The 23,519-nt window shown below is 36.5% G+C and overlaps 4 protein-coding genes across 4 annotated transcripts; 3 read left to right on the top strand and 1 right to left on the bottom strand.

The window, feature by feature from the left end:
* The first annotated feature begins 477 nt into the window (after positions 1–477).
* Positions 478–2,883, top strand: LOC145894415 (ubiquitin thioesterase otubain-like). The gene is made up of 7 exons (XM_082982999.1): positions 478–635; positions 710–771; positions 1,661–1,759; positions 1,824–1,942; positions 2,148–2,232; positions 2,291–2,485; positions 2,548–2,883. Exons 1-7 carry the CDS (start codon positions 575–577, stop codon positions 2,743–2,745), a joined length of 819 nt encoding a protein of 272 aa, XP_082839125.1. The 5' UTR covers positions 478–574; the 3' UTR covers positions 2,746–2,883.
* Positions 2,884–4,289: 1,406 nt separating this feature from the next.
* On the top strand, positions 4,290–10,052 carry LOC145894152 (dnaJ homolog subfamily C member 16-like). Its single transcript, XM_082982627.1, has 14 exons — positions 4,290–4,551; positions 4,913–5,048; positions 5,199–5,372; positions 5,433–5,617; positions 5,673–5,808; positions 5,868–5,995; positions 6,187–6,320; positions 6,372–6,567; positions 6,734–6,922; positions 7,140–7,288; positions 7,583–7,705; positions 8,151–8,303; positions 8,369–8,469; positions 8,610–10,052. Exons 1-14 carry the CDS (start codon positions 4,300–4,302, stop codon positions 9,035–9,037), a joined length of 2,484 nt encoding a protein of 827 aa, XP_082838753.1. The 5' UTR covers positions 4,290–4,299; the 3' UTR covers positions 9,038–10,052.
* Positions 10,053–14,359: 4,307 nt separating this feature from the next.
* Positions 14,360–18,586, top strand: LOC145895607 (uncharacterized). The gene is made up of 5 exons (XM_082984411.1): positions 14,360–14,529; positions 15,075–16,033; positions 17,323–17,465; positions 17,550–17,669; positions 17,735–18,586. The coding sequence occupies exons 1-5, from the start codon at positions 14,360–14,362 to the stop codon at positions 18,584–18,586; spliced, it is 2,244 nt and encodes a 747-aa protein (XP_082840537.1).
* A 1,438-nt stretch (positions 18,587–20,024) lies between these two features.
* Positions 20,025–23,058, bottom strand: LOC145894898 (glycosylated lysosomal membrane protein-like). The gene is made up of 9 exons (XM_082983567.1): positions 22,832–23,058; positions 22,400–22,486; positions 21,911–22,129; positions 21,717–21,851; positions 21,463–21,638; positions 21,176–21,365; positions 21,024–21,114; positions 20,792–20,921; positions 20,025–20,670 (listed from the first exon to the last, which is right to left on the bottom strand). The coding sequence occupies exons 1-9, from the start codon at positions 22,886–22,888 to the stop codon at positions 20,478–20,480; spliced, it is 1,278 nt and encodes a 425-aa protein (XP_082839693.1). The 5' UTR covers positions 22,889–23,058; the 3' UTR covers positions 20,025–20,477.
* Positions 23,059–23,519: the final 461 nt, after the last annotated feature.

Raw genomic sequence — 23,519 nt, 5'->3', positions numbered from 1 at the left:
TCTGTAATGCGGTTGCCCATGCGACAATCTAGTATTACTTTTTCCATTTGTTCCGCCCAGTTAATTTGATTTTTGTTGCAAACTGTCTTCGATTTAACATGAAAAAGTCGAACCCCTTTGTGACATCAGGTGCCTTTTTGTCGCAAAATGCAGTACATTCTTGCCATTTTTTCACTCATTGTGTTGTGTGTAGGCCTACTTAATAATACAAAGCAAAACCACAAAAGGAATTTTCCGTACTTACATGTCGGCGATATGCATTCACAGGAAATAAAGTCTAATCTGTAAGACCTGCGCCTAACAGTAAGACGCATTTTCCTTGCAAAATAGCTTTTCAGTCAATGACAAGTTGCATGTCAAACATCTAGAAATAGCTGACAACCCCAAGTTTTTTATCATAACTTTTAAAATCATTGGCTGCATTGTATTTGAGAAATAGTCGTCCCACAAGATGCAATTATATGCAGTGGTGCGTGACGAAATTTAGGTTTATATAAAATCACCAGGACATCGTTTCGGTTAAATAAGTGTTGCATTTCACAGCTGCTTGGAGTGCTTGGTCTTCCATGGAAAGATGGAAAACAATGAAGAAACCCAGCAACAGGACAAATCCAAGGAGCAAGTGTATTTGGATGGTATGTTAGTAGTGTTTCTATTTACAGCGGTGTTCGTATCTAACTATTTCCCATGTAAATCGAAACTCTTTTAGCTATGCCAAATCAGGAATTTGATGAAGCTATTACAGCTATGCAAGACAAAATTCAAAATGAGGTAAGGAAGAGCAAAAACGTTGCGATCGTCCGCGCAATTAACAATCGCCAAACAAAATCGTCCGTGCATAAAACAAACTTTTCAATCTGGCAAGTTGGTGGGCTGCAGGTATGAAAATTGTGCTTTTCAAAAATTACCACTTAAGAAGGTGCAATCAATGGGAATCTGCCAAAACAACATATTGTACCTACACCAATGCCAGAGTGGGAAGTTTGTTTATTGCGTGGAGGATTTTTTTGGCGATCATTAATTGCGCAGCCGATCACAACGTTTTTTCCTATGTTTTTTAATTAGCTATTTGATATTGTGTGGATTATCAGTAAAGTTTAGCAAAAATGCACAGTTTATTTATTATCAACATTTTTTTCCAATCTGGCACCAATGAGTCACCTCCCTACAAACGTTGCTTGGACCACTCTGATCTAACTCATGTTATTCACAAATGCTTAATTTCTAATTGTATAGCACTATTTAAGGTGACTGTACAGTCACAACAGAACAGGTGAGAATAATTTTCAGTGATAAAAACACCCAAAGGTAATGTGCAGGAAAACAATAATAATAATGTCATTATAGCATGTGATATTACTGCTATGCAATCAAGTTTTGTCCATCAAGGGCAACCATGTTAAATTATTGTAAATTGTTTCTTTTTGTGCTGGTACTTCCCAAATCATTGTATTCAGAGCAACATGGCAATAAAATTTATTTTATTAGTCTTTTTTATAATTTTTGACAACATGTAAATTATCAACAACTCATATTTATAAAAGTCAAAATGGATGCACTTTAAAACTCCGATGAACTGAAAAAGTTTAATAGGGTTGTCTTGGATAACTGTGAATATTTTTTCTGTTGGATGTAAAAAGTAATATTTTGTTGCGGATAGATTGCAGCTTCATCCTTTCTTGTTGAAGATAGAATAGACTTTTTAAGCCTTGTTAATGAGTACCCAGAAGACAATTTTCAATTTATCGACAAGATTAAGGTAAAGCAATTTAGACTACAGAAACAACTTCGACGAATGAGACTATGATGTTGTTATGTTCCAGGAACTAAACACCAAATACAGCTCCATTCGCAAAACACGTGGAGATGGAAACTGTTTTTTTCGTGCATTTGGATTTGGATATTTGGAATACCTGCTAATTCACAAACAGGAATTTTTGGAGTAAATATACACCAGTTTGCTATAGTTATTATACTTTAAATTTTTTTTTAAATTATTTGTTTGACGGAAGTAATTAACTTAACTGCTTACCTTAAACAAAAATTTGTAGCAACTGTTCTTTTGAGGTAAGCATAAATCAGAGTATGCACTTTATAACTCCCATCACTTCAAGTTATCCACAACTATACAACTTTTTGGTTTGCAGATTTAAACAAAATGCTGCTTCCTCATTTACGAAACTTATGGAATTAAATTACCCATCATTTACAGTTGAAGACTTCTTTGAAAATGTACAGGAAATTATTCCAGTATCTGTACAACAATATTTAAATCATGCACTTTTTTTAGTTTATGTCTGTTGTCAATTCTGTTGGTGAAAACATGCCAAAAGAGGAGTTGATAAAGTTGTTTCGTGATGAAGGCATGTCGAATTATTTTGTTGTTTACTTGCGATTGATCACATCTTGTCAGCTACAATTGGAAACAGCATTTTATGAAAACTTTGTGGCTGGAGGAAAGTCTGTTGTTGAATTTTGCAAAACTGTAAGTGAACACTGATTGTGGAGAATGACATATTTGTATTTAGTTTGTTTACTTTTTTGTAGGAGGTGGAACCCATGTACCAAGAAAGTGATCATATACATATAACTGCCTTAACAACGTTTTTGGGTGCAAAAGTGAGGGTAGCATACATGGACCAATCAGGACAAAAAGTTGTATATCACGACTTTCCAGATGGCTGTGAGCCATCACTCCATCTACTATATAGACCAGGACATTATGATATTATATACTCAAGATAGCGGTGAATTGTCCAGATTTAGGGTAAAAATCATTCAATGAAATGCACCTTACTGCCAGCAAGAAATGAGCATGGTGTTAACTTACACAACAGTTTTACACTTCATGGGTGCTGCTTGTGAAATAAAAATATTCACTGTGTTATACATGAAGGCCGTTGGTTGAAGCTCTGTTGAAATACTTAGGATCTCTATTGATTTTAAACACTTAACGCTAAACAGCACTGAATTCTTGACAGATACAGAGATATTCAAAAAATTATTGGTTCCGGAAAATAGTTTGGCATTTGTTCGAATGTAACGTCACCCCCAATAACAAAAAGTTGAAAGGCCATTGTTTGAAGTCATTCTGATGGAATACCTAGGATCTCTATCGATTTTAATTACTTTCAGGCTAAACAGTACTAAATTTTGACGGAAAGAGCGATTTTTTTTTTAAAATACATGGTTCCGGAAAGTAGTTGAGAGACTTGCTCGAATGTGACGACCCTCTAACAGCAAAAATCGTGGAAAGGCCAGTGTTTGAAGTCATTCTGGTGGAATACCTAGGATCTCTACAGATTTTTATTACTTTTACGCAAAACAGCAATCAATTCTTAACAGATACAGAGATTTACAAATATTATTGGTTCTGGAAAGTGGTTTGTCTCTTGCTCAAATGTGTATATGTGCCCTGTTGTAATAAAAAATCCAGGAGTTGCTTGAATGTGTAGGTGAAACCTGTTCAATGATGTGGAACGGATTTTACGCATTTTTTGGAGTCTTCTAACTGCTAGGATGACAATAGTTTCAAAACAACAAATTAAAAAACGGTGTTGTGCGCTAAGAAAATATAATTATTGAAAATATAAATATGTTCTGTTTTATGCCTGATCGATAGTCATTTAGATTTACAGTATAGGAGCTTTTTACTTTCTCTAGTTGGTGTTTTTGCTGGACATCTTTCATTCACTTTACATTTGAAATGGTAAACACTTCGTCTTTCTAATGATGTCTTTATAAATTTATCTTCTAATGGCTGATAGAAAACTCCATTGTTTATAAAAAATGAACCTAAATATTATAGGCCTATACCAAAAATTTCTGTGGAAATATTCTGTCAAGATTTATGAAAAAGTGAAACTAGCTTATGCTGCCCATTTGTGCCAAGCTTTGACATCAAATGTATAAGTTAGTTGAGATAAAAATACACCATACTAAAAATAGCAACAATTGTATTCAATATTTTGAACAGGATGGCTAAATCCAAACCATGTTCGCAAACCCCAGGTGAAAATTTTCTGCCACACCGTATATTTTACAGTATAGTAAGGCTGTAATTAAATGACGGAAAAACTCTAGGATCTAGTAGCCTACAACTAAATGATTGTACTTTGTGTTACATGACTCTTTTAATACATAAAGTTTGGTGTGTAGGGTCACAACAACCAGTTTTGGAATCCCCTTATATGTGTTTGAGCATGCAAAACATTATGTCAGTCACACACATAAAAAAAAACATTACGTGATTACAGCCAAGTGTCACTATTTTTGAATGTTTGATTAGACCCTGATCTAATGTTATGGAAATTAAGGATGGACTTGTTGTTATTAATAGTTTTAAATCTATTTGCAATCTACCCTACTGTGCTTGGAAAAGATGAAGTTGCTGCATCATTTAATCCATATGATATACTGAATGTACCGAAAATTGCGGATAGTTCACAAATCAGAAAAGCTTACAAAAGCCTTGTGAAAGAATGGCACCCTGACAAAAATCCTTCGCCTGATGCCCAAGACAAATTTATAAGAATTCAGCAAGCCTATGAGGTAATTATAGTAGGTTTTGTAACTTGTGAAAAAGTCACTTTTAAATATTATCTTGAAAAATACTGAAGTCAATAATCAATATACACTAGGGATAAATACTAGACAACACAGGTTTATTTACATGAATTGTTTGCATTTTTGCTGCAGAGGCATAATTCTGCTTTGGTCTTGTTAGTTGTGTTTTTAATTTGCTAGTGTTTCATTTGTGCATAAATCAATGCAAGACAATGTAAGATTCCAAGGCCTGTTGTTTGAGTTCAATGTAGAATTTGCTTTTAATATTCTGATTTGGTTGAATAGGAATCGAATAATACTTACTATTTGACCCATTCTGTATGCTTCTCAATATTTTTACTTACAGATTCTATCAAGTGAAGAAAAACGTAATCAGTTTGATCAACAAGGGTTTTCTCAGCAAAGTAGTCAAGAGTGGAGCAGACAGCAAGCATCATTTCATGATCAGTTTTTCAAATTTTCAAATGACTTCTTTAACTTTGGTATATCTAACTGTTTAGTGTTCATTTACATAAATTTTTCTTGTTTAATTAACACTGAATTCTTGGTGAAGCATTTAGCAATTGTAAGGCCTATAGTAACTTTACATTCAAACATACGGAATTACAGAAACAAACTTTTATTATTCATAGAATATGCCGAATCTTCTGGAAAATCTGTTTCCCATGCAGAGCTTAATGATAAAATATTACCCAACAGTCAAGTTACTCCACAATTGCTGTATGTTTACTCTACATTTTGCACACAATGTATAATAACTTTAAAAACTTCATGGAAGAAAGCTGCAGCAGATTTGGAAAAACTGGGTTGGTGTTGTGTTTTTTTATCAACTATGCAGATTAATTAAAGTTACACAATTCATGCAGGTTTGGGTACAGGGATTGTTGATGCAACATTTTCATCAAGAATTGCTTCATTTCTGCGTGTTTCAAGGGTCCCTACCACTGTAGTAATTTTTAAAGAAAGATATTCCTATTATAATGGCATAGTATCATATGAAAACCTCAAGTTTTTTGTGAATGCACAATTACCATCTGATTTAGTAACTGTGGTAAGTGTTTTGATGTTTGGTGAGATTTTCGAATTTATTTCAAAAATTGTTTTAGGTAACACCAAGGACAATTGATGAATTTTTGGGAAGAGTAGTCGAAACTGACAAGCCTCGCACTGTGCTATTTTCATCTCAAAACCAACCAACACTACTCTATTCACTTATGGCAATAAAGCATCACAAGTTCATTGGTTTGTTTTCCTTTGTTGCAGCTAACATTTTGAATTCTATTTCCGAATTTCACATTTAGATTTTGGATTTGTTTCTTTGTTAAATCCTGATTCAAAAAAAGTTGCTTCAAGATTTCATGTTTATGGAGGAGGCCCATGTTTGTTACTCTTTAAGGAGGATGCAACAAAGCCTGTTGTAACATTGCAGGTGTCTTTTTTGTTTTGTTGTTCCATTTTATGTGTTTGCTAAATGAGCTTGTCTTTTCTGCACTAGTGATTGGTCTTGTTTTTTTTTATTCCCAGGTAATATGTGATAAAAGACTAGCATTTAAATTCTCAACTTTAGTTTCTTCTGTATTCATTGCATTGACAAAATTGAATGTGGCATATTTTATTTAGTCCAGTGACATGCCACGTGGGGCAGTGGATGACCTACTATCTGCCAATCATTTTATGATTGTGCCAAGACTAACATCACAATTGCTGTTTGATGAGTTTTGTCCCCCATCTACTACTGAAGCTCATCAGATAAGGTAAATAAAGTATTTTCTTAAATGATTTTTCTAATATAATTGATATTGTAGAATTTGTATAATACTTGCAACGGAAAATGATGCCAAAGTCTTCAAAAAACTTCGTCAATTAGTTGGGAATGCTTTTGGTGAAGATGAGACTTTGTCAGGGTGGTTGAAAGTTATGTTTTTAAATGTTAAATTGCAGCAAGATTTTGTTAAGAACCTCAGTCCAAGTATAGATTCTGCGAAACTACATGTGCCAAAGGTAAGGGCCAAAAAGTCAATCTTTTATGTATTTTGTATTATGTAATTTTTTGCTATCAGTAATGTGAATATGTATTGGTCATTTAAGAAATTTTACTGTAGTTAGATGCAACTGCTCGTTAGTTTTGTATATGTAATCTGGATTTTAATGTTTTTGTTTGTTATAGTTTTTTCTTTTGTGGAGACAAAAGTACAAACTAGGATCTTTATCGACAAATGATGCCAGCTTTCTGAAGTCGGATAATGGTGGTGAATATCAATTTGAAAAGTTACTTTCTGTTGCATTGAAACTCAGCCAACGCAGACTGTTTGAACATGAAGTTAATTTGACAACACTGTATGATGAACTTTCACCGGTATGCTTACCTTTTAATGCCTGTGTATATATTACAGTACATTTTTTAAGAAACATATCAAAGCTGTTCGTTATTCAAACAAGTATGGTTGTTATGAATTGATTCAAAAAGTGTATTAGTCAAGTAAAGGCAATGTTATCAAAATCTGTTTCATTAAAAACTTAAATGGGGCATATAGATTATCTAATAAATAATATACAGATATTTGTTTTCTTAGAACATTTTTGCACATATTTTGGAATTTTTCAAATCCAAGGTTATGAAGGCAGTTTACTTTGTGTATGCATTGCCGGATCAAGAGTTCATGCTACTTATTGTAATGTTAATTGTTGCACTTCTGTCCATCTACTCTATGCTGTTTAAAGGGCAAGTCCAAAATATTTCATTCCTTTCACATATGTTTTCTTTCTTTTGTTAGACTGCCTTGTTGTTTCATAACTGTTAAAAAAGAAAGAATATTGTCTTTATTTGTTTATGTTCCAAACAATTGTACTTGATGTTGTAGTTTTTTGCTGAAATATTCAGTTGAGAGGTTTTAGCCATGCTACACAACCTGAACGAAAGTGCATTGGAACTGCACAGATATATATTTTTTTTGTTTATGACTACGACTGTTATGTTATGAACTTATCACCATCAATGTTCTGATATTTTTTCCAGAAAAGAGACAAAAAATGGGGATGCAACGAAACAAGATGATGAGGGGTCAGGTGATGACATAGAGGTTGATGTGGCATATGATGATGATGAGTCTGATGAAGAAAACCAACAATTATTTTCTTGGTAACACTTTGCTCTAACTAAACCATTTTTGAGTTTAATAATACTGTGAATTTTATATTTATTCACAAATTTTTTGTGTTCCCTCATGTTAAGTATTAGTGAAACTACTGTTATGATTTAATGATGTTCATAATCCTCGATATATGTAGGATGTTTACATTAATGCAAGACATGAGCCTGGTTGCATTTGATAAACTGTTGCTTATGTTAAGAGCTATAATGTAGAGGCTGACTGGCAACAACCTGACATCAGGAACCACCTTCAGTAAAATGCACTGATAACAAATGTGTGTTGCAGCAAGAAAAGATAACCATGATAATGATAAGCAACATGGTGTTTCAATTTTCTTGTCTTTAAACCTGTGTTCCACATGTGAAAATAGCAAAGTTGAACAGTTTCCAATCTTTGAATATAATTTGATGATATGTGACATTGTCTTTTTAGTTCACCACTGGGAGAATTGAATCCCCAATCATACGAGTCATTAGTGTTAAGTCAACAAAGAGGACACATGACCATTGTGTTTTTGAAAAAAATATTTGCAGTTGATGATAACATAACCAATGAATTCATTAATGTTATGCGAGTTCATACCAGGTTTGTTTGTTTGTTTAATTATAAACCCAAACAATATTTTCCAAACTTTTTGTCCATTTTTGAAGAAATTCCAGGTTTCATTTATCATATTTGAATGTCACTAAATTTCTGAGTTGGTATTTGGAATTGCGAAGAAGTTCTTCTCCACATCCACCAGACATGAATGGTGAATTTTGAATTTAAATGAACAAAATTTGTTGTCATGACTTTATGACTTATATACTTTCTCTCTCTCTCCCTCTATATATATATACATATATATGTTCATGAACTGTAATAACATGCATGTAATTATATGACTTACAGATAGAATTGAAACCAGTGAAGATCTGTCAAGTCTTCACAGCAATTGTAATTCTATGGCGGAGGGTGACTTGGAAAACAATTCATCAATGAACTTTGTTCATGGAACTGTACTTGCCATAAATGGCTCTAAACATTGGTACTGTATGTTTATTCCACGGAAAGGAAGAAGTTGGCCTGTAACACGCAGGCGCGATTCACCCAAAAAAGCTGACAGTGATCCCTCAAAAGAAGATACATCTCCAGTTGAAGATGAAAACACACCACCAAAGGAGCCAGACGTACTAACAGCTCCGTATACAAGCAATGACTATGGAAATGCTCTTATGCAGTGGATGGACCGCGTGTGCGAGGGTCAAATGCCCCGTCTCTATGTGCGACAGTGGCCCGGTCTCTACGTAAGGAAAGAGAGTGACGCATATGACGATTAAACCACGATACATACAATATGCATTTGCACCACTACGTTCTTTGCTGCTAATTTTATTTAATGTAGTTACACGGTAATTAAAATTGCAGCTTATTAGTGGTTTAACTATTGCCAGTCTATTTTAACGTACGGAAAATAAGCCTGAATAATGAGTTACGGTTTGGTTGAGATAGACATGCATATTCGGTGTCATCGTTGTGAGTCGTTACTTTTTCTGTGAATATACCTCTATGCTGGTTCAGGATAAACTTAAAACGCATAGTTTCATCATTCAGTAATGTTCGCACGAGCAAAACTTCAATGATATAAATTTACCTATTTTCTTTCCCGATTGTTTCGTTGGAATGCGTACTATACACAAAATTTGTTAAAGGAAATTCGCCAGGCCTATTTTTCTCTGTAAATTGAGGGATTTAAGCACTCGTACTTTCTTGTCGAAAGTGTGATGTGTTTGACAACAGTTTTTGTTTGCTGCCATCGTTGCACAGGATGTCTGTTTAACATAGTTTTATTGAATGTTGACAGAATTATTACCAGTATGTCATTTTTTACCTTCTGTTGCTGTGTGCTTAAAAAAAACATCACACTTTGATATCAGCAGTTCGTGCTTTTCTTCGTACAAACAACGTGTGTTATATACAAACATTATTATTGTTGTTTGATTGTGTTTTCGTGGTTCTATTCGATTTATATTGCCTGCTTCGTTGTGTATGTTTGTGGCATGTTTCTTGAAATATTCACGTATTTGACATTGGTATTTCTCAGGAATTGGGCATTAAACCGTGGGAAATGTGCAATTGTCTTCTATCTGTTTTTTGCCGTATAGGATGTTTTTGTTGAAATCCACCAAATATGTATGCTAGGTTAGATATTAAAATATTTGTTATAAAAAATGTTCTCGATTCGATGCTGCTTTTTGTTTGTTTTGTCTCTAGCACTGCCAGGATTTTTTTTGGCAGAAGATGTGTAGTCTGAGAAATGTCCTTGCAATAAAAACTTACTACCGATTCATCGTACTTTGTTTAGTGTTTTTTTTTTCAGAAAAGGTTGAATATTCACAAGAATTAAACATACGTATATTGTGGACTATGTAACCTGGTACTTATCAGTGCAGACGCAACGATCTCACCCCGTTTAGGTCTGAACTCAAAAACAACAAGACATACACGTGCAAAGTCTACTTAATATTTCTTACATATACGCAAAGTTGGAATGGGAAATATATGTCTCTCTACAGACCAAAATTAAGCACGCAGCAGGTTACCAGGCCAACATAGAGAAACAAACTTTTGTTGTAACTTTTTGTTTGGTGTTATGGTTCTCGGCGAAACGCTTTGTTTAAAAATTCAGTAAAATTTCAAAATTTGCTTGGATTAAAAAAACTTTAGTTTTTTTATGTGCTAATTGACGTTCGGTGGTTTGGGCGTTTGTTAACAACAACTAATAAAGCCCTTTCTCTTTTACATTGTCATACTTTTTGGTTTTGTTTCGAACAAATCAATTATTCCCACATCCCCACATTGAAGGAGAAAACCTTCCACAAATCGATTCAACGGATCGTAAAGTAAGTTTGGCAGGTAACGTGTAATTGTACTGTGTAGCCACTGGTAGTAACACTATTTTTTCTTAAATTTGAATGCTGTTTGCTAATCCAAAAAAACTGATTTCGTGGAAACGTTTTGCTCTTGATTATGAAAGTAAAGTAAGGATTTAACTATAATCATTAGTTTTCATACATATCGCATTCGCCTATAAACAACATTCCGAACGTACAATAAGCGGTAGCAATAATTTTGCTAATATATAGAAACATAGCAAAAATAAAGCATGAAGGATGGCATGCTAGTCATATTGGATTTCGTAAGTAGAGGTTTTAATCATGAAACGGCGAGTCGTACTACGATATAAGGATCGGACACACCTTCGCACGACGAGTATGGTGTTATTGTTTGCCTTTTTTGTTTTCTTTATATTATCAAAAAAAGTTATTTTTTTACAGATTTGGTAACGCGTTGTTTTTGTCTTTCGTGTGGCACCTTTAAAATGGAATTACTGCATCTGGTTAACGTCAAGCAAACAAGCGGCCCCAACATACGATTGGTGACAGACAAGTTGTCTGTCTTCATGGGCCCAACATAATTTCCCCTTTGCCTGTTTACTATGCGTTTCTTAAATAATTCCGTTCCCACGCCAACTTGACGTGCCCGCACAATATGACGTGGTCTCGACGAAATAATGCAGAAGTAGCGTTTTTCTACGGTTTAAATTAAGCGCGTGTAGTTATGCAATTCTCTGACAACTGGTCCAAGTGCCGAGTTTCTCATCATTGGTGTCTTTATAGAAAACAAGTTCTGTTGCCTGAACACTGTCAACCCTGTGGCGCCTCGGAGGCTACACTCAAGCGACGCGTCACAGGGTTCGTCTCGACACCAACTGAATCACATACATCTTTATCGCGGTACGTTGTCCCGATCCAAACCCTTTCTCAAGTGGTTCGCTGAAAAGGGTTTTGTTCGCAGGAATAGCGTTGCCGCCATGAAATATAAAAGTGATGTAATAATTAATGATAGTATTTTCAACAAGAAGCTATAATCCTTGTTTTTTGAAGCTACAAGCTTGTGGTATTCCTGTTAAATCCAAGAAGTGTCATTGGCGCAGACCAGATTGTCGGATACTATTTTTCTAAATTGAGCATTCTGTCCAAACAAAACAAACTTAGTTTTGTGGTTTGTTTTAACTGTTTCAACTCTTTGAAACGGTGCACTGGGATGAAGGTGGATTTGTTTAATTTTAATTGTGCATACGCTGAGATTTGTCCGGGTCTGTGAGAGACATGGGGGGCTGTCGCTTATGTTTTTGCTTCTCGTGATGAATGATTGTAGTGGCGACGTCTAAAAGCTCACTGAGCTAACAATACGCGTCCCGGGCAATCCCTGTCTACAACAACTTGGCTACATGCGGCTTTGTTCCTAACCTTTGAAGTAAAATATAAGTCATAAATTTAAACTTAAAGAAATTTTTTTAATTGTACGCATTTTTCTTGAGACAGATCCTTTACCGACCTAGTTAAATGGGTGTTTTGTTTTACTTTAAACTACTTTTAAAAATGTTGGACCTTGCAAGTAATTAGGCCATTGTTTTTACCTGTGAAGACAATTTATTGTTGGTTCGGCGTAGCGCAAAGAGCATGACGACGAACAAAAATCTTCGGTTGATGGATTGGCTCCTCGCTCTGACCACGCAAAATTCGAGGTTGGGTGGCGGAAAACTTTGTCGAAATGTAAAACGGGATTTCGAACATTTCTTTACCTCTGGTTCACCTCTAAGTGAGAAGCTTTAATTGAGCGTGAAACTGGGGCTCGATCTACTTACTTTTCTGCACGCGTTTAAGACAAATTTTAATCGGTTTGGAGATCTGGTGATGTATTTGGTGAGGAAAATTACAGAACGCACCACAGCACAACTCATTTTTAAGCATACGTGCATTTTTCGGTTAAAAACGCAACAGTAATTTGGAGGCGAAACCTGCTTCTTATCATTGCGTTACTTGATTACCCAATCAAAAAGGCAGCACGCGCGCTCTGGTAGTAGCCCGGTTTCTATTTCACTATCAAGTCAACCTTGTCGTCGGGGTAATTAACGCAGATGCCCACGCTGCACAAAATCTGCCCCTGGTCAACTTCATTTTTTCGCGCGCCTCGCTTCCATGAGTGCAAGAAAACAGATTGTTAAAGTCAGTTGTTTAGAGATCAGTGTTGTAGCGTTGTAAGGCCTATTGGCAAGTTTGTTTTTTAAGTGTTGAAACTAATATTTTTTGTGAAAGGTCAATGTTTTCTAATCTCAGTAATTTTGTTCATTTCACCAACAGTAAAACAGATCACCTAGAGGTGACCTCAGTAAGACGGAACTGAGCTAATTTAGAGCAAACAAGTTAATGTTAACTCGCGCTGCGCGAAGGTACCGTGTGGTTGACCTCGCTCGTTTAACGTCTGTTTACTCAAGAAGAAGTAGATCTTGTTTCTGTTTGAATTCAAGAATATAATGCGAGCGATGTGCGTTGCTTGGAGCTGGTAGTAAATCATTTATTGACATCGTGTGACACAGTTACACTAAAGATTCGAACGGGCAGTGTGTTTGGCGAAACGCGATAAGGGGGCCTATTTCATCGTTTGTCTAGTATGTGTGCACATATTCAATGTATATTTAAAACCGCAGAGCACGGGAGCCTGGCCAATGCGGAAAAACAGGCGGACTGTGAGCGCCGCTGGAACCCGGTGCCCCGTCTCAAATTAATCATTGCAAACGTCAGTATCGCGCTTTCGAGCCGGAAAGGTGGCGACCTTTAATAAACATGGAACTGTCACTTACGGAGTTACTGCTCTTGCACGTATGCGCCTTTCCACAAACATCGAACGGAATCCGGGCATAATTGACGCGACCCTGCGACGAGTTTGTTTAATTTATGTGCACGGCACTCCACTTTCTACGTGCTACGAGGCGGATTTGGTTGTTTGCAAATTACCCTGACATCATTCGCTACTGAATCGCTAAATTACTTAAAAGTTGTTGCAATGCGTCTCTTTCATAATACGAAAACATCTTCAAGTTATATCCGGTAGTGACGCGCAGCACGTCGTATTAACAGGGACCAATAATTTTGCTCTATAAACAGCGCACCTTTTCTGCATCACCGTTGCTGTCAATCAAGGTCCCCACCAGCATCCATAGTCTAAATTTTAGCTAATTGTTTTCAGTCACGCGTGCCAGTGACAAAGCATGAGCTATTTTTCTGGAATGTCGACAACCTCTCCGTTTAAATTTGCGTCCACAATTTGATACGATTAGGTTAGGTGTTGCGCAGAGTGTCTTTTTTGAGGTGAACATTCCAGAAAATGTGCAATATATCCATGTGAAGTGTATATGTGTGATATTAATGCGTTCTATAGAATTTCTGACAGTTAACTTGAAGCCAGCAACGCAACTCGAATTATTAAACTGTAAAATGGGTGGCAAGTAGTTGAAATGGCCGAAAAGAGACGATGTCAGTAAATGAAATGCGACCTGAAGAAGGCTATGCACGTGTTTCGCCATTTTATCCAGAATCAACATCGAGTCTGTGTGTGGCACGGCGCGGGTGGGGGGACTACGGTTGCCTCGCAATACCAAAGTAACGTTTAAGATCAATTTTTGATTAAACAACAACATTACGTTTATGTATAACCGAAATTGTTATTTTGGTTGCATGTGATAGTCAGAGGTGAAGAGGTGTTGTCTGTTTAGGTTTTTGGCATCAAAGTTTCATTGACTGTGTTTGATAAAAAATATGTTTGCCGGAGATTTACCTTATTCTTTACCGGTAACAAGAATTTCGCAATCCTCCGTTACTTCAGTCGATCAGCAAAGTTTACCTGAATCTTCAAGTTCCAAACTTGCGACGACGCGAAAAGTTTCAGCCAATCCGGATAAAAGTTTGATGTTGGAAAGAACAACTGCGTAAGACTATTTGTAACAGGCGTTATCTAATCTTTCGCAATGTGGGTTTAGTACTGACATGTGATGCTCATGGTTATAAAACAGATATGGTGACAGCGTTTGCAAATTTATATATTTACATTGAATTAAATATTCTCAGAGTTACATTAAAGTTTTTTCATAAAAAATGGTAGTGTATTTTAATACAGGGGTGCACAACCTACGGCCGTACGTGCTCATGTGGCCGTGGATGCTAATTCATGCAGCCGTACACATGCTTTATTGTACATTTGTATTTTCGGCCGTGCATTGTCAAAAACTCAACAGGTTTTGCCTGGATGTTTGGTTTATGAAATTGGTCAGTGTTTGTTACAATAAGATCACAAGAAAAATTGTTAGTTTGGACTCACTGGCGGCAGTGAAATAAAGTCTGTGTGATGCGGCCGGCATTAATAAAAAGGTTGTGTGCCCCTGCTCTAATGTAATGTGAGACGCCGTTTTTTGGTAAATGACGAGGAAACAAAATATTTTTTTCGGAATAAATAAGATTTAACTGATAATTACAGATATTCAACCAACGAAGATTTGGGACATTTTTATTACCAATACCAACCACAGGACAAAGAAATGACTCCCGAGGAAAACATAAAGACCTATCAACATAAAAGCGAAGTTGAAAGTGTTAGGGTTCAATCCACCACACCGCCGCCTGCAGCATTTTCGCCAATGTCCGAAGACATAGTTGCTGCGGGAGGAAGCGATGGAAGACTTCTCTTTCCGCAGCATAAAAAACTTGCGAACGGTTCAGTTCAGAGCATCATCAAACCGCGGTCAGGTGCAGTGATGTGTGAAAATGCGTCTTCCAGAGGGAACTCCGATTCCAGTCCTTTGAACTGTGGACAACAACGCACATGTTCCTATGAATCATCCGAAGATGACAATAAAGAAATGCAGTCAAACCAAGGTCTTTTTGGTTTGGATTCATATGGTGGAAAGCAAGGGGATGCTTATGCACCAATCAACTTCGCCCAGCCATCGTGTACCAAACATTTTTCAAATTTGCCTGTTTTAACTTCTACTGCCAGTACAACCACTAATTTCGGGCTTAGGCACAATTACTCAAACCGCCAGACTCTATACACCCCATCAAGCGAAAGTTCCCCTTTTCACACCGGCACTCTGCAAAATCAACATTTTAGCTCTTTGAAACCGGGCAGTTATTCCACTCAGACTGCAGGTTCTCCCCTTTATCCAACCAATCAACAGCACGCATATCACCAATTTGTGCCGACTTCTTCATACAATGGACAATCATATCCGTGTGATTATTCCATTTCTACGTCGTCGGCATCAAATGGCGCATCAGCCTACGGATACCTGGGACCTTCAGAAATGTGGAACCCTTCCGCCTCAACTATTGCTTATGATCCTAGCAGTGTAGCAGCTGTTGCCGCTGCAATGAACTATGTGCCCATCAATCATTCGTCAACACCATACATGGGCGGAATCTCCAACTATCAATACGGTAAGGCTAATTTCTGCAGACTTTGTATCACTGACATGATGTATTTTTGCTAATTTGTTTTGTCTGTTTTTTTTTTGTATAATGTGAATATGTTGAGGAGGGAGGAAAATAATTATTATAACTCATTATAATTCATCAAAACTTTCATCTGCGGAAAATATTTTATTTTTCCGCTCTTAATTTGCAGCTGTGCCCACAGTAAGCTTTATGTTTTAGAGTTGGGAGTTGTTCTCTTGGGTGTGATGAGTGAGTTTCACAAATTTTAGGGAGTCAGTTTAACTAGAGACAAATGCGAGTCTCACAACATGTGCATATTTTTCCACATAAATGGGTTAATTTGCATCTACTGGAAAAGACTCGCGTTATTGCATTTCATGATTTGTGTGATATGGTACAATATTCAAAGCAGTAATATTGTATTAACTTCTGCTTTTTGTTTCAATTTTAATTCGCAAACTCCTCGTTTAAAAATAATTTAGTTAATGGCTGCCATGCATTGTAAACTTGTTGGCAGTTTTTTTGATAAATATTTATTTTTTTTGTCCAACGTAACATTGGATTGATACTGGTGAATTGTAACGGGTATAGCATCTCAAACCGGATTTAGTGCGGTGGCTCGGATTAGGGTTACGCATGTTGACCGTTCGACTAAGCATGTTCGGTCACCATATTAACAACACTTACCAAACAGACTAAACAAGCAAAGTGCGTTATTTGCTACATCCTTTTGGCAATCAGGAGGGAAGGTTACCGTCTTATGCTTGAGAAGAAGTAAAGTTTTTGTGGCAACGTTTTATTTCTGTATCATTCAGTTCCATACACTTTTTATTCAGATGTATTTTAAATGATACAAATCGGTTTATGTACCGACTTCCACAAAAGCGGTCCTTGTTTGGCGTTTTTCCGTCAGCAACTGTCAACAGGTGGGAGCTGGCCCAGACCAAGGCGGTGCACAGGAACCGCCAAATTAAGGAGAGATGCTTTAGTCGGCTTTTCGTAATACTTAGAAGGCCTCCTTGCTTCTCGCTGCTACATTTGTTTGAGACCACTTTCTCACGCTCCCTGGACTAGCCCATTTCAAACACATCGAATAAAATTGGCAGATATTTTCCCTACGAGAAGTCTTATTTTTATATTATGGTGTAACATCCGAAGCAAAAAGTATCAAATTTTGAATATATCTTGCGATGAATGGTTTCTGTGACGTTCATAATTTTTGAACAAAATTTATGTGTTTTATTTCTGAATGTGTTCGGCCACTGAATATTCATATAAATTCACAGTTCCAGAGACGAGGGAATGCATTAACTGTGGAACTATCACCGCAACAACGTGGGGAAGAGATTCCAGTGGCCATTATTTGTGTAACTCGTGTGGAATATGGCGAACAGGCAATCACATGCGAGGGAACACAAAGCCGAAAGGAAAATTGGTATGACATCGACACAAAATACAAATCGATATAAATAGGATACTGTTAAGTTGCGCCAATTAAGCTTGTCGTATTTTCTAACAGGCCGCATGTCGTCGACAGGTGTGCTCAAACTGCAGCACAACAGTAACAACGTTGTGGCGCAGAAGTCCAGAAGGAAACCCAGTATGTAATGCTTGTGGCCTCTACCAGAAATTGCACGGGGTGAGAAATTTAACCTTGTTTTCATAAACTTTTCACGTACACGCCAACAATTGCTTTACTACCAGGTTCCGCGCCCGCGGACAATGAAAAAAGACAGCATTCAGACGCGGAAAAGAAAGCCGAAAGGACAAAGCAAGGGAAAATCCCAAAAATCGCGTCAGGTAACAACCACGTCATCAAGTAGCAGTGTGGCCGCATCAACTTCTTCGCCACAAAAACTTTACAACTCTGTAAGTGGAGTCAACTCCTCACTTAATCTGGTAACGCGAGAAAGCAATCAGTCCATCGGTGACGGATCTGTGGCTAACTCGCTACTTTCATCTACCTCGCTGTTGGACACAAGTCACATGACTTCGGGCATCGGAAACCTGAGCTCAGTGAGCGCACGCGACAGAAACAGCATTTCGCCCGCGCCAGGAGCAGAAAATTGTTTGCAATCCGTGTGTCTCGTGTCTTCGCCTGATTCCGGTATTGGAAACACCCACGGAAACGTTGCTGCTAACAGTTTGATGCAACGTTCTTCTCCGGATTCCAACAATTACAGCCCGTCGACGTCCTACGCACGTGGAAACGAATCTTACGAGCTTAAGCAGAAAATGCCTTCCAATAATAATGGAGAGTTTGGACCGTTATATGACGCAGTAGGATCTGATTCCTCTCAGTTTGTGAGCCAGGAAAATACAGTGCAATTATCAGAGGGAACTATCAGCAGTTTACCAATGGTCAACACTCAAGCGTTAGATAAAGTCGGGCCACAGTCGCCCAACTTCACATACAACGGCCTTACTGCATTGTACGCAGCAGGTTCAGCCACAGGGCCAACACGTGATTCGCGACGCCATTTTCATCAATATCACCCATACATGCGTTCTGCCGCACACCAACCCTTTGTAAAAGCGGAGCCAGCGGTCATGTAACTTCCATCACTGGAAGGCGGTGATACTTTTCTGTACAAAATTTGAATTTGTCTGAACTCCCACCCTGCTGCTACAATATGTCGTTGACTTTGCATGTACACTTTGTGATTGCACGCGTTGGTTTTCATCAATAACATAAAACTGCCGTACGTTTTTTTGCGTTAAATATTTTGTAACCGCAACAAGAATAACCGATGCTTGGAGAATTTACTATACATTTGTTTGCTGGTTCCGGCCAGTGATATTATTAACAACCTCGCGGGTTATGCCTACAGTGCACACGACACCATTTTTAAACGTACTCAAGTTTGTTCGTGATGTTAGTTCGAGTGCTCGTTTCGCTATATTATGAGATGCCTATCGTAATTTTGTACTTAGTATTTCGTGACAATAGTAAATTATTTACAGCATTTGATAGAAAATGGTGTTTACTGTGCATTTTGTTTGAATGCTAAATACTATCGCACATCAACTGGTTTAAAAGCAAGACATGGCACTTTCATGTAAACTAAGTTATATTTCAGTCATATACTATATTTTGCAAATCCTTGTGTTTCGATGGTTTTAAGCAAATTGTAACTTTTCTACGTGTTTTTTGTATTAGTTTGAGTTGATGGCGTGATCGCAGATTTATAGTGCTTGTGAATGCAAAAAAACTTTCTGATATATTCTATCATCTTGCCTTGTAAATAGCAGTTACACCAAAGTGTGTTCAAAATACAGCAGAAAAACAAATATGCGTCCTTTTGGCTTGTAAGCCTTTTGAGGATTGTTTTTGCATTTACTGCAAAATCTCTCGGCATCCACAATTAAAATACTCCACTCATGCAAAGTTATTCGCAAAAAATCAATGTTTGGCGAAAATTTGATAACTCAGAAAAATATTGTCAGTCGGCGTCATGTTTGCAACATTTTGAAATTGATATGTTCAGTGAGACGTGACTTTGCGAGGTATTTTGGATAGTAACCAATTCCTGTTAAAACCTGATGCGTACGCTAAAGTCTCAAGAATTTGGAAGAATTCCTACAACTCCTCACACTTCTACCCCCGGTCGTTATTTACGTGTAAGGTATACGCAATTCCTTAGTGGTCGAAATAGGTTCGCCTTTTTTAGAATCAGCAGCCACTTAGCGCATGGTACTTTCACACAAATGTCAAAACCGCAATTGCAGTGACGTTTGGAGACGACGACTTTAGCTTCTGGTCTGGCTCGTGTCACTCCGGCACTGATAAGCATTCTCGTTTCTGGCTAAGTGTGTCACCAAATCGAATCCAAGACGCCATTTGACACTGGCGTCAAATTAATATTGCCGTTAATGGATTTTAACGTCATCCCATACAATGCATTGTACTAAACACAAGTTCAAAAAACACCTTAATTTTGTGATGTGGTGTTATCTGGGTTGGCTTTTTCCGTTTGGTTTTGTTCAGTTAAATATTTAGGAATTATTTATTGTTCAAGTGTCAAAATGAGGAATCAAACACGAAGAAAAACTTGAGGGACTTGAATAAAAATTTCCAATTGAGAAAAAGTGAGAAGCAAGTTAATGAATAACGATGACAGAACGCAAGCGAAGTATGAGTTGGTGTGTACATCAATAATATTGCACCTTACTGCACAATAGTGGCAAAATTCACTCTTGACCGACTTATTTAGAATATTCTTCAAACACTACCAAGACACATTTTAAATGCAAAACAAAGAGAACACACGTTTAAACTGGCAAAAACAAACGAAATGCACTGTTGCAGTATTATAATAATTAAGTTTGTGTACATTTACCAAGCATTATGGCCTTCTGCCTTCATTAAAAAACGTATTACACAGTGACAGTTGCTCGCAACAGTAGATGAAAATGTGTGGAAAAAAATAACAAACGATTAATTCTGTCACCCTATAGGTTCATAGTTTGTCAACAACTTCACATGCAAGTTTCGTTGTTTACGAAATTTTCTGATTACAAGATAAGCAGCGCCAAATAAAATCACAAGCACAGGACATCCAACCCCTGTGAATATAATGCAAACAACCAACAATGATAAGGAATCAGAGGGCGGCTCTCCAGCTCCCACTAGTGATGTCCTGCCCAAAAATATTATTTATTACTTGCCTAAAAGTACACAGAATTCCTATTATTTTTTGTGGCTAAATCATTTTAGCAAGTTTGCAAATAGTGTATGTACTGAAAAGTTAACTTACTTACCAACTGACATATCGTGTTGCAACATAAAATCCATCATCTGGTTTTCCAAATGAAACAATTGATGTTTTAATGGATAGTTTTTTAATCGCATTACCAAAGTATGCACAGAGAAGAGAATTATTGTGAAATTCTAAAAAATTAACTGTTTGTTAAAGAGCTTCAAAAAATCAAATTAAACATACAGGTTTGTAGTATTTCGCCCTTTCAAGAAAAATGTGACATTCCAACTTACTTTTTGTAGTTGTATCATTTGCCAGGACAAGACCTGTAGTTTGCACATCAGATGAATATACACGTGTTGGTGTGGGTTTTGTGTAACAAACCTAGAATAAAGGAAGAAATCTTTATCATTTAAAAATTTCCAATGTTCACCAATATTATTACAGTTCTCCAAAGCCAGAAACTTGTGTAGGACTTGGGTTGTTTCCACCACAATATTTGTTGTGTTGTGAAAACTGAAGGTGAATATTCATCATCAATACTCCACTTTAAAATTTTCGTTACATCTCCATTTACTTCGCCCCCACTATTAGAAGCATTGCCTGGATTCGCCACAACTACTTTTAAAGCAAACCTATAAACATAATTGTTTTGCAAAATTATTCACCATGCATAACTGCCCAAGCATAGCAGAATTCTATTGTGATACATGTTTTCAAGGCAATACACACCTGGAGCCAACATAAGCTGTTGAAAAGTTATTAAAAACAACTTCAAGCATTGATGACTGGTTATTAAATGGTAAATGTGGAAAAAGTAATCCTCGTCCAGTTTTGTTTTTTGTCATGAACTTGAGAGTGAAATGACTCCAGTTGGTAAACATTTGCTTTGGTTGATTAGTTGAACCCTAATATTCATGTTAATTTATAATTATGAAGTTACTTAACTGCAAATAAAATTGATACCAATATGAAAAACTTGGTACCTGCATTAAGACAGAATTGTCACTTTGAGATACATTGAATTTCCAGTGTAAATCTGACAAGTCATACGTTGACACATAAAAGTTAAGTTTGTCTGTGATGTCAGCATTGTTTTTTGTGTCATTATATTCAATAATCTAGATATACAACATGATTATTTCATGCCATACAACCCAGAACAAATTCGCTTTCTCACCGACTGCAACAAATATACTGATGATTGTGATGAATTTCCGCATGAATGATTTGCACATAGTACTTTTACTGATCCTTTTATTGACCGATGACTGCTATGCACAAAGTGTTCCCAGTCTATGGCCACTGAAGATTGATTGCTGTCACTTTTAATCATCAGCAATGTGGGATACAAGGCTTCAACAAACGACCACAAATAGTGAAGACAATTAACATCACCCTGTAACAATAAGTGGAAAAGTTAAACTGACTTTCAAATCAGTCCACAATGCAGATATTTGCCAAAAAAAATCAAACTTGACAGACCGTTTTTCTAATTTCAATTGAAGGGGAAATAACTTTATAACCATACAACAGACTACAGGCAAATTACAACAGTAAAGAAATCTATGGAAACATTTTCTACTCCAAAGGAAAGACACAATTTACCTATGACAATCATTAGATGCAAAATATATCATGCCAGGGTAACCTATGACAAGCAATGTACCTGGACTTTTATGTAAACCAAATTAATTTCTGGATTTGGACCAAAGCACTCAGGTAATTTGCAACCAGGATTGACATCAATTGATACCTATTTCAAAAAGCAAATATTTGTAGTCACCACATGAAATATAACATAAAAGCAAAGATGTCATGAGGTGAACAAATGTTCAATATTTATACAACAAAACATAAAGTGTTTTGCTGCAAGGTATATCAAACAATTTTGTCACATAATATTCATTTCATAACCACAAAACATAGATGAAGGTCATACAACATACAATACATACAGTGGTAGGATGCAATTTTTTTGTCAGCCGGTTTTATCACAAAAGTTATATTTTTCAGCGGGTTTTGTTACAAAAAGTCATATTGACAGTAACCAGTGATGGAACCGATGCAACTCGGCTGAATCTCACCAGTGAATACATACCTTATTCTGAACCAATCCAAAAAACTCAACCAAAACAATTAAAATACTGAGCTTCATAACATTACAAATAGTTTTAAGGTTAGATTAATCAGGCCTACCGCCAAACAGTATTTTTTCTGTTCAAAAACAAACACGCTTTAGCAGAAAAAACATAAAAAATGTTTAGTAAATAAATAAAAACAAATGATGAAAGTAAACAAAAAAGGATAATACTCCAAAAAGTGAACAAAAAACAACTAACTTAGCAAGCCTAATAAAATACTATTATTTTACAGTTGTGCGGTATTGAATAAAAACTTTTGTCTTTCTCTTCTGGTACAGTTTAGGCACAAAAGAACATTTTTGCAAAATATTTACGCATGATTACACGGCATTTAAAGCGAGTTTTTTGACAAGCCACGTACATAAAGTTCGTTGAAATAGACAAATACTTAACATACAAATTTCGTTGATTTAGTGTCTTCAACCCACTCCTTGGACACACGCAACTGTTTGTTGCGAACTCTTTTATGTACTACCGTAAACTCAAAAACATTTTCGTTTGATATAGATTACTATAAACAGTTCATCAAAATTTTTAATTGTGCTTGATGTTTTTTCAATTTTTAGTAATCTTGCCACTATGACAGAATTTAATTTATACCAGACTCAGCTACAGAGCAATAACACTGATGTCGATGTATCAAAT

This window comes from Ascidia mentula, chromosome 3, assembly GCF_947561715.1.
Source record: "Ascidia mentula chromosome 3, kaAscMent1.1, whole genome shotgun sequence".
NCBI lineage: Eukaryota > Metazoa > Chordata > Ascidiacea > Phlebobranchia > Ascidiidae > Ascidia > Ascidia mentula.
The sequence above is the reverse complement of the archived record's forward strand: the minus strand, read 5'-3'. Positions and strand labels throughout refer to the sequence as shown.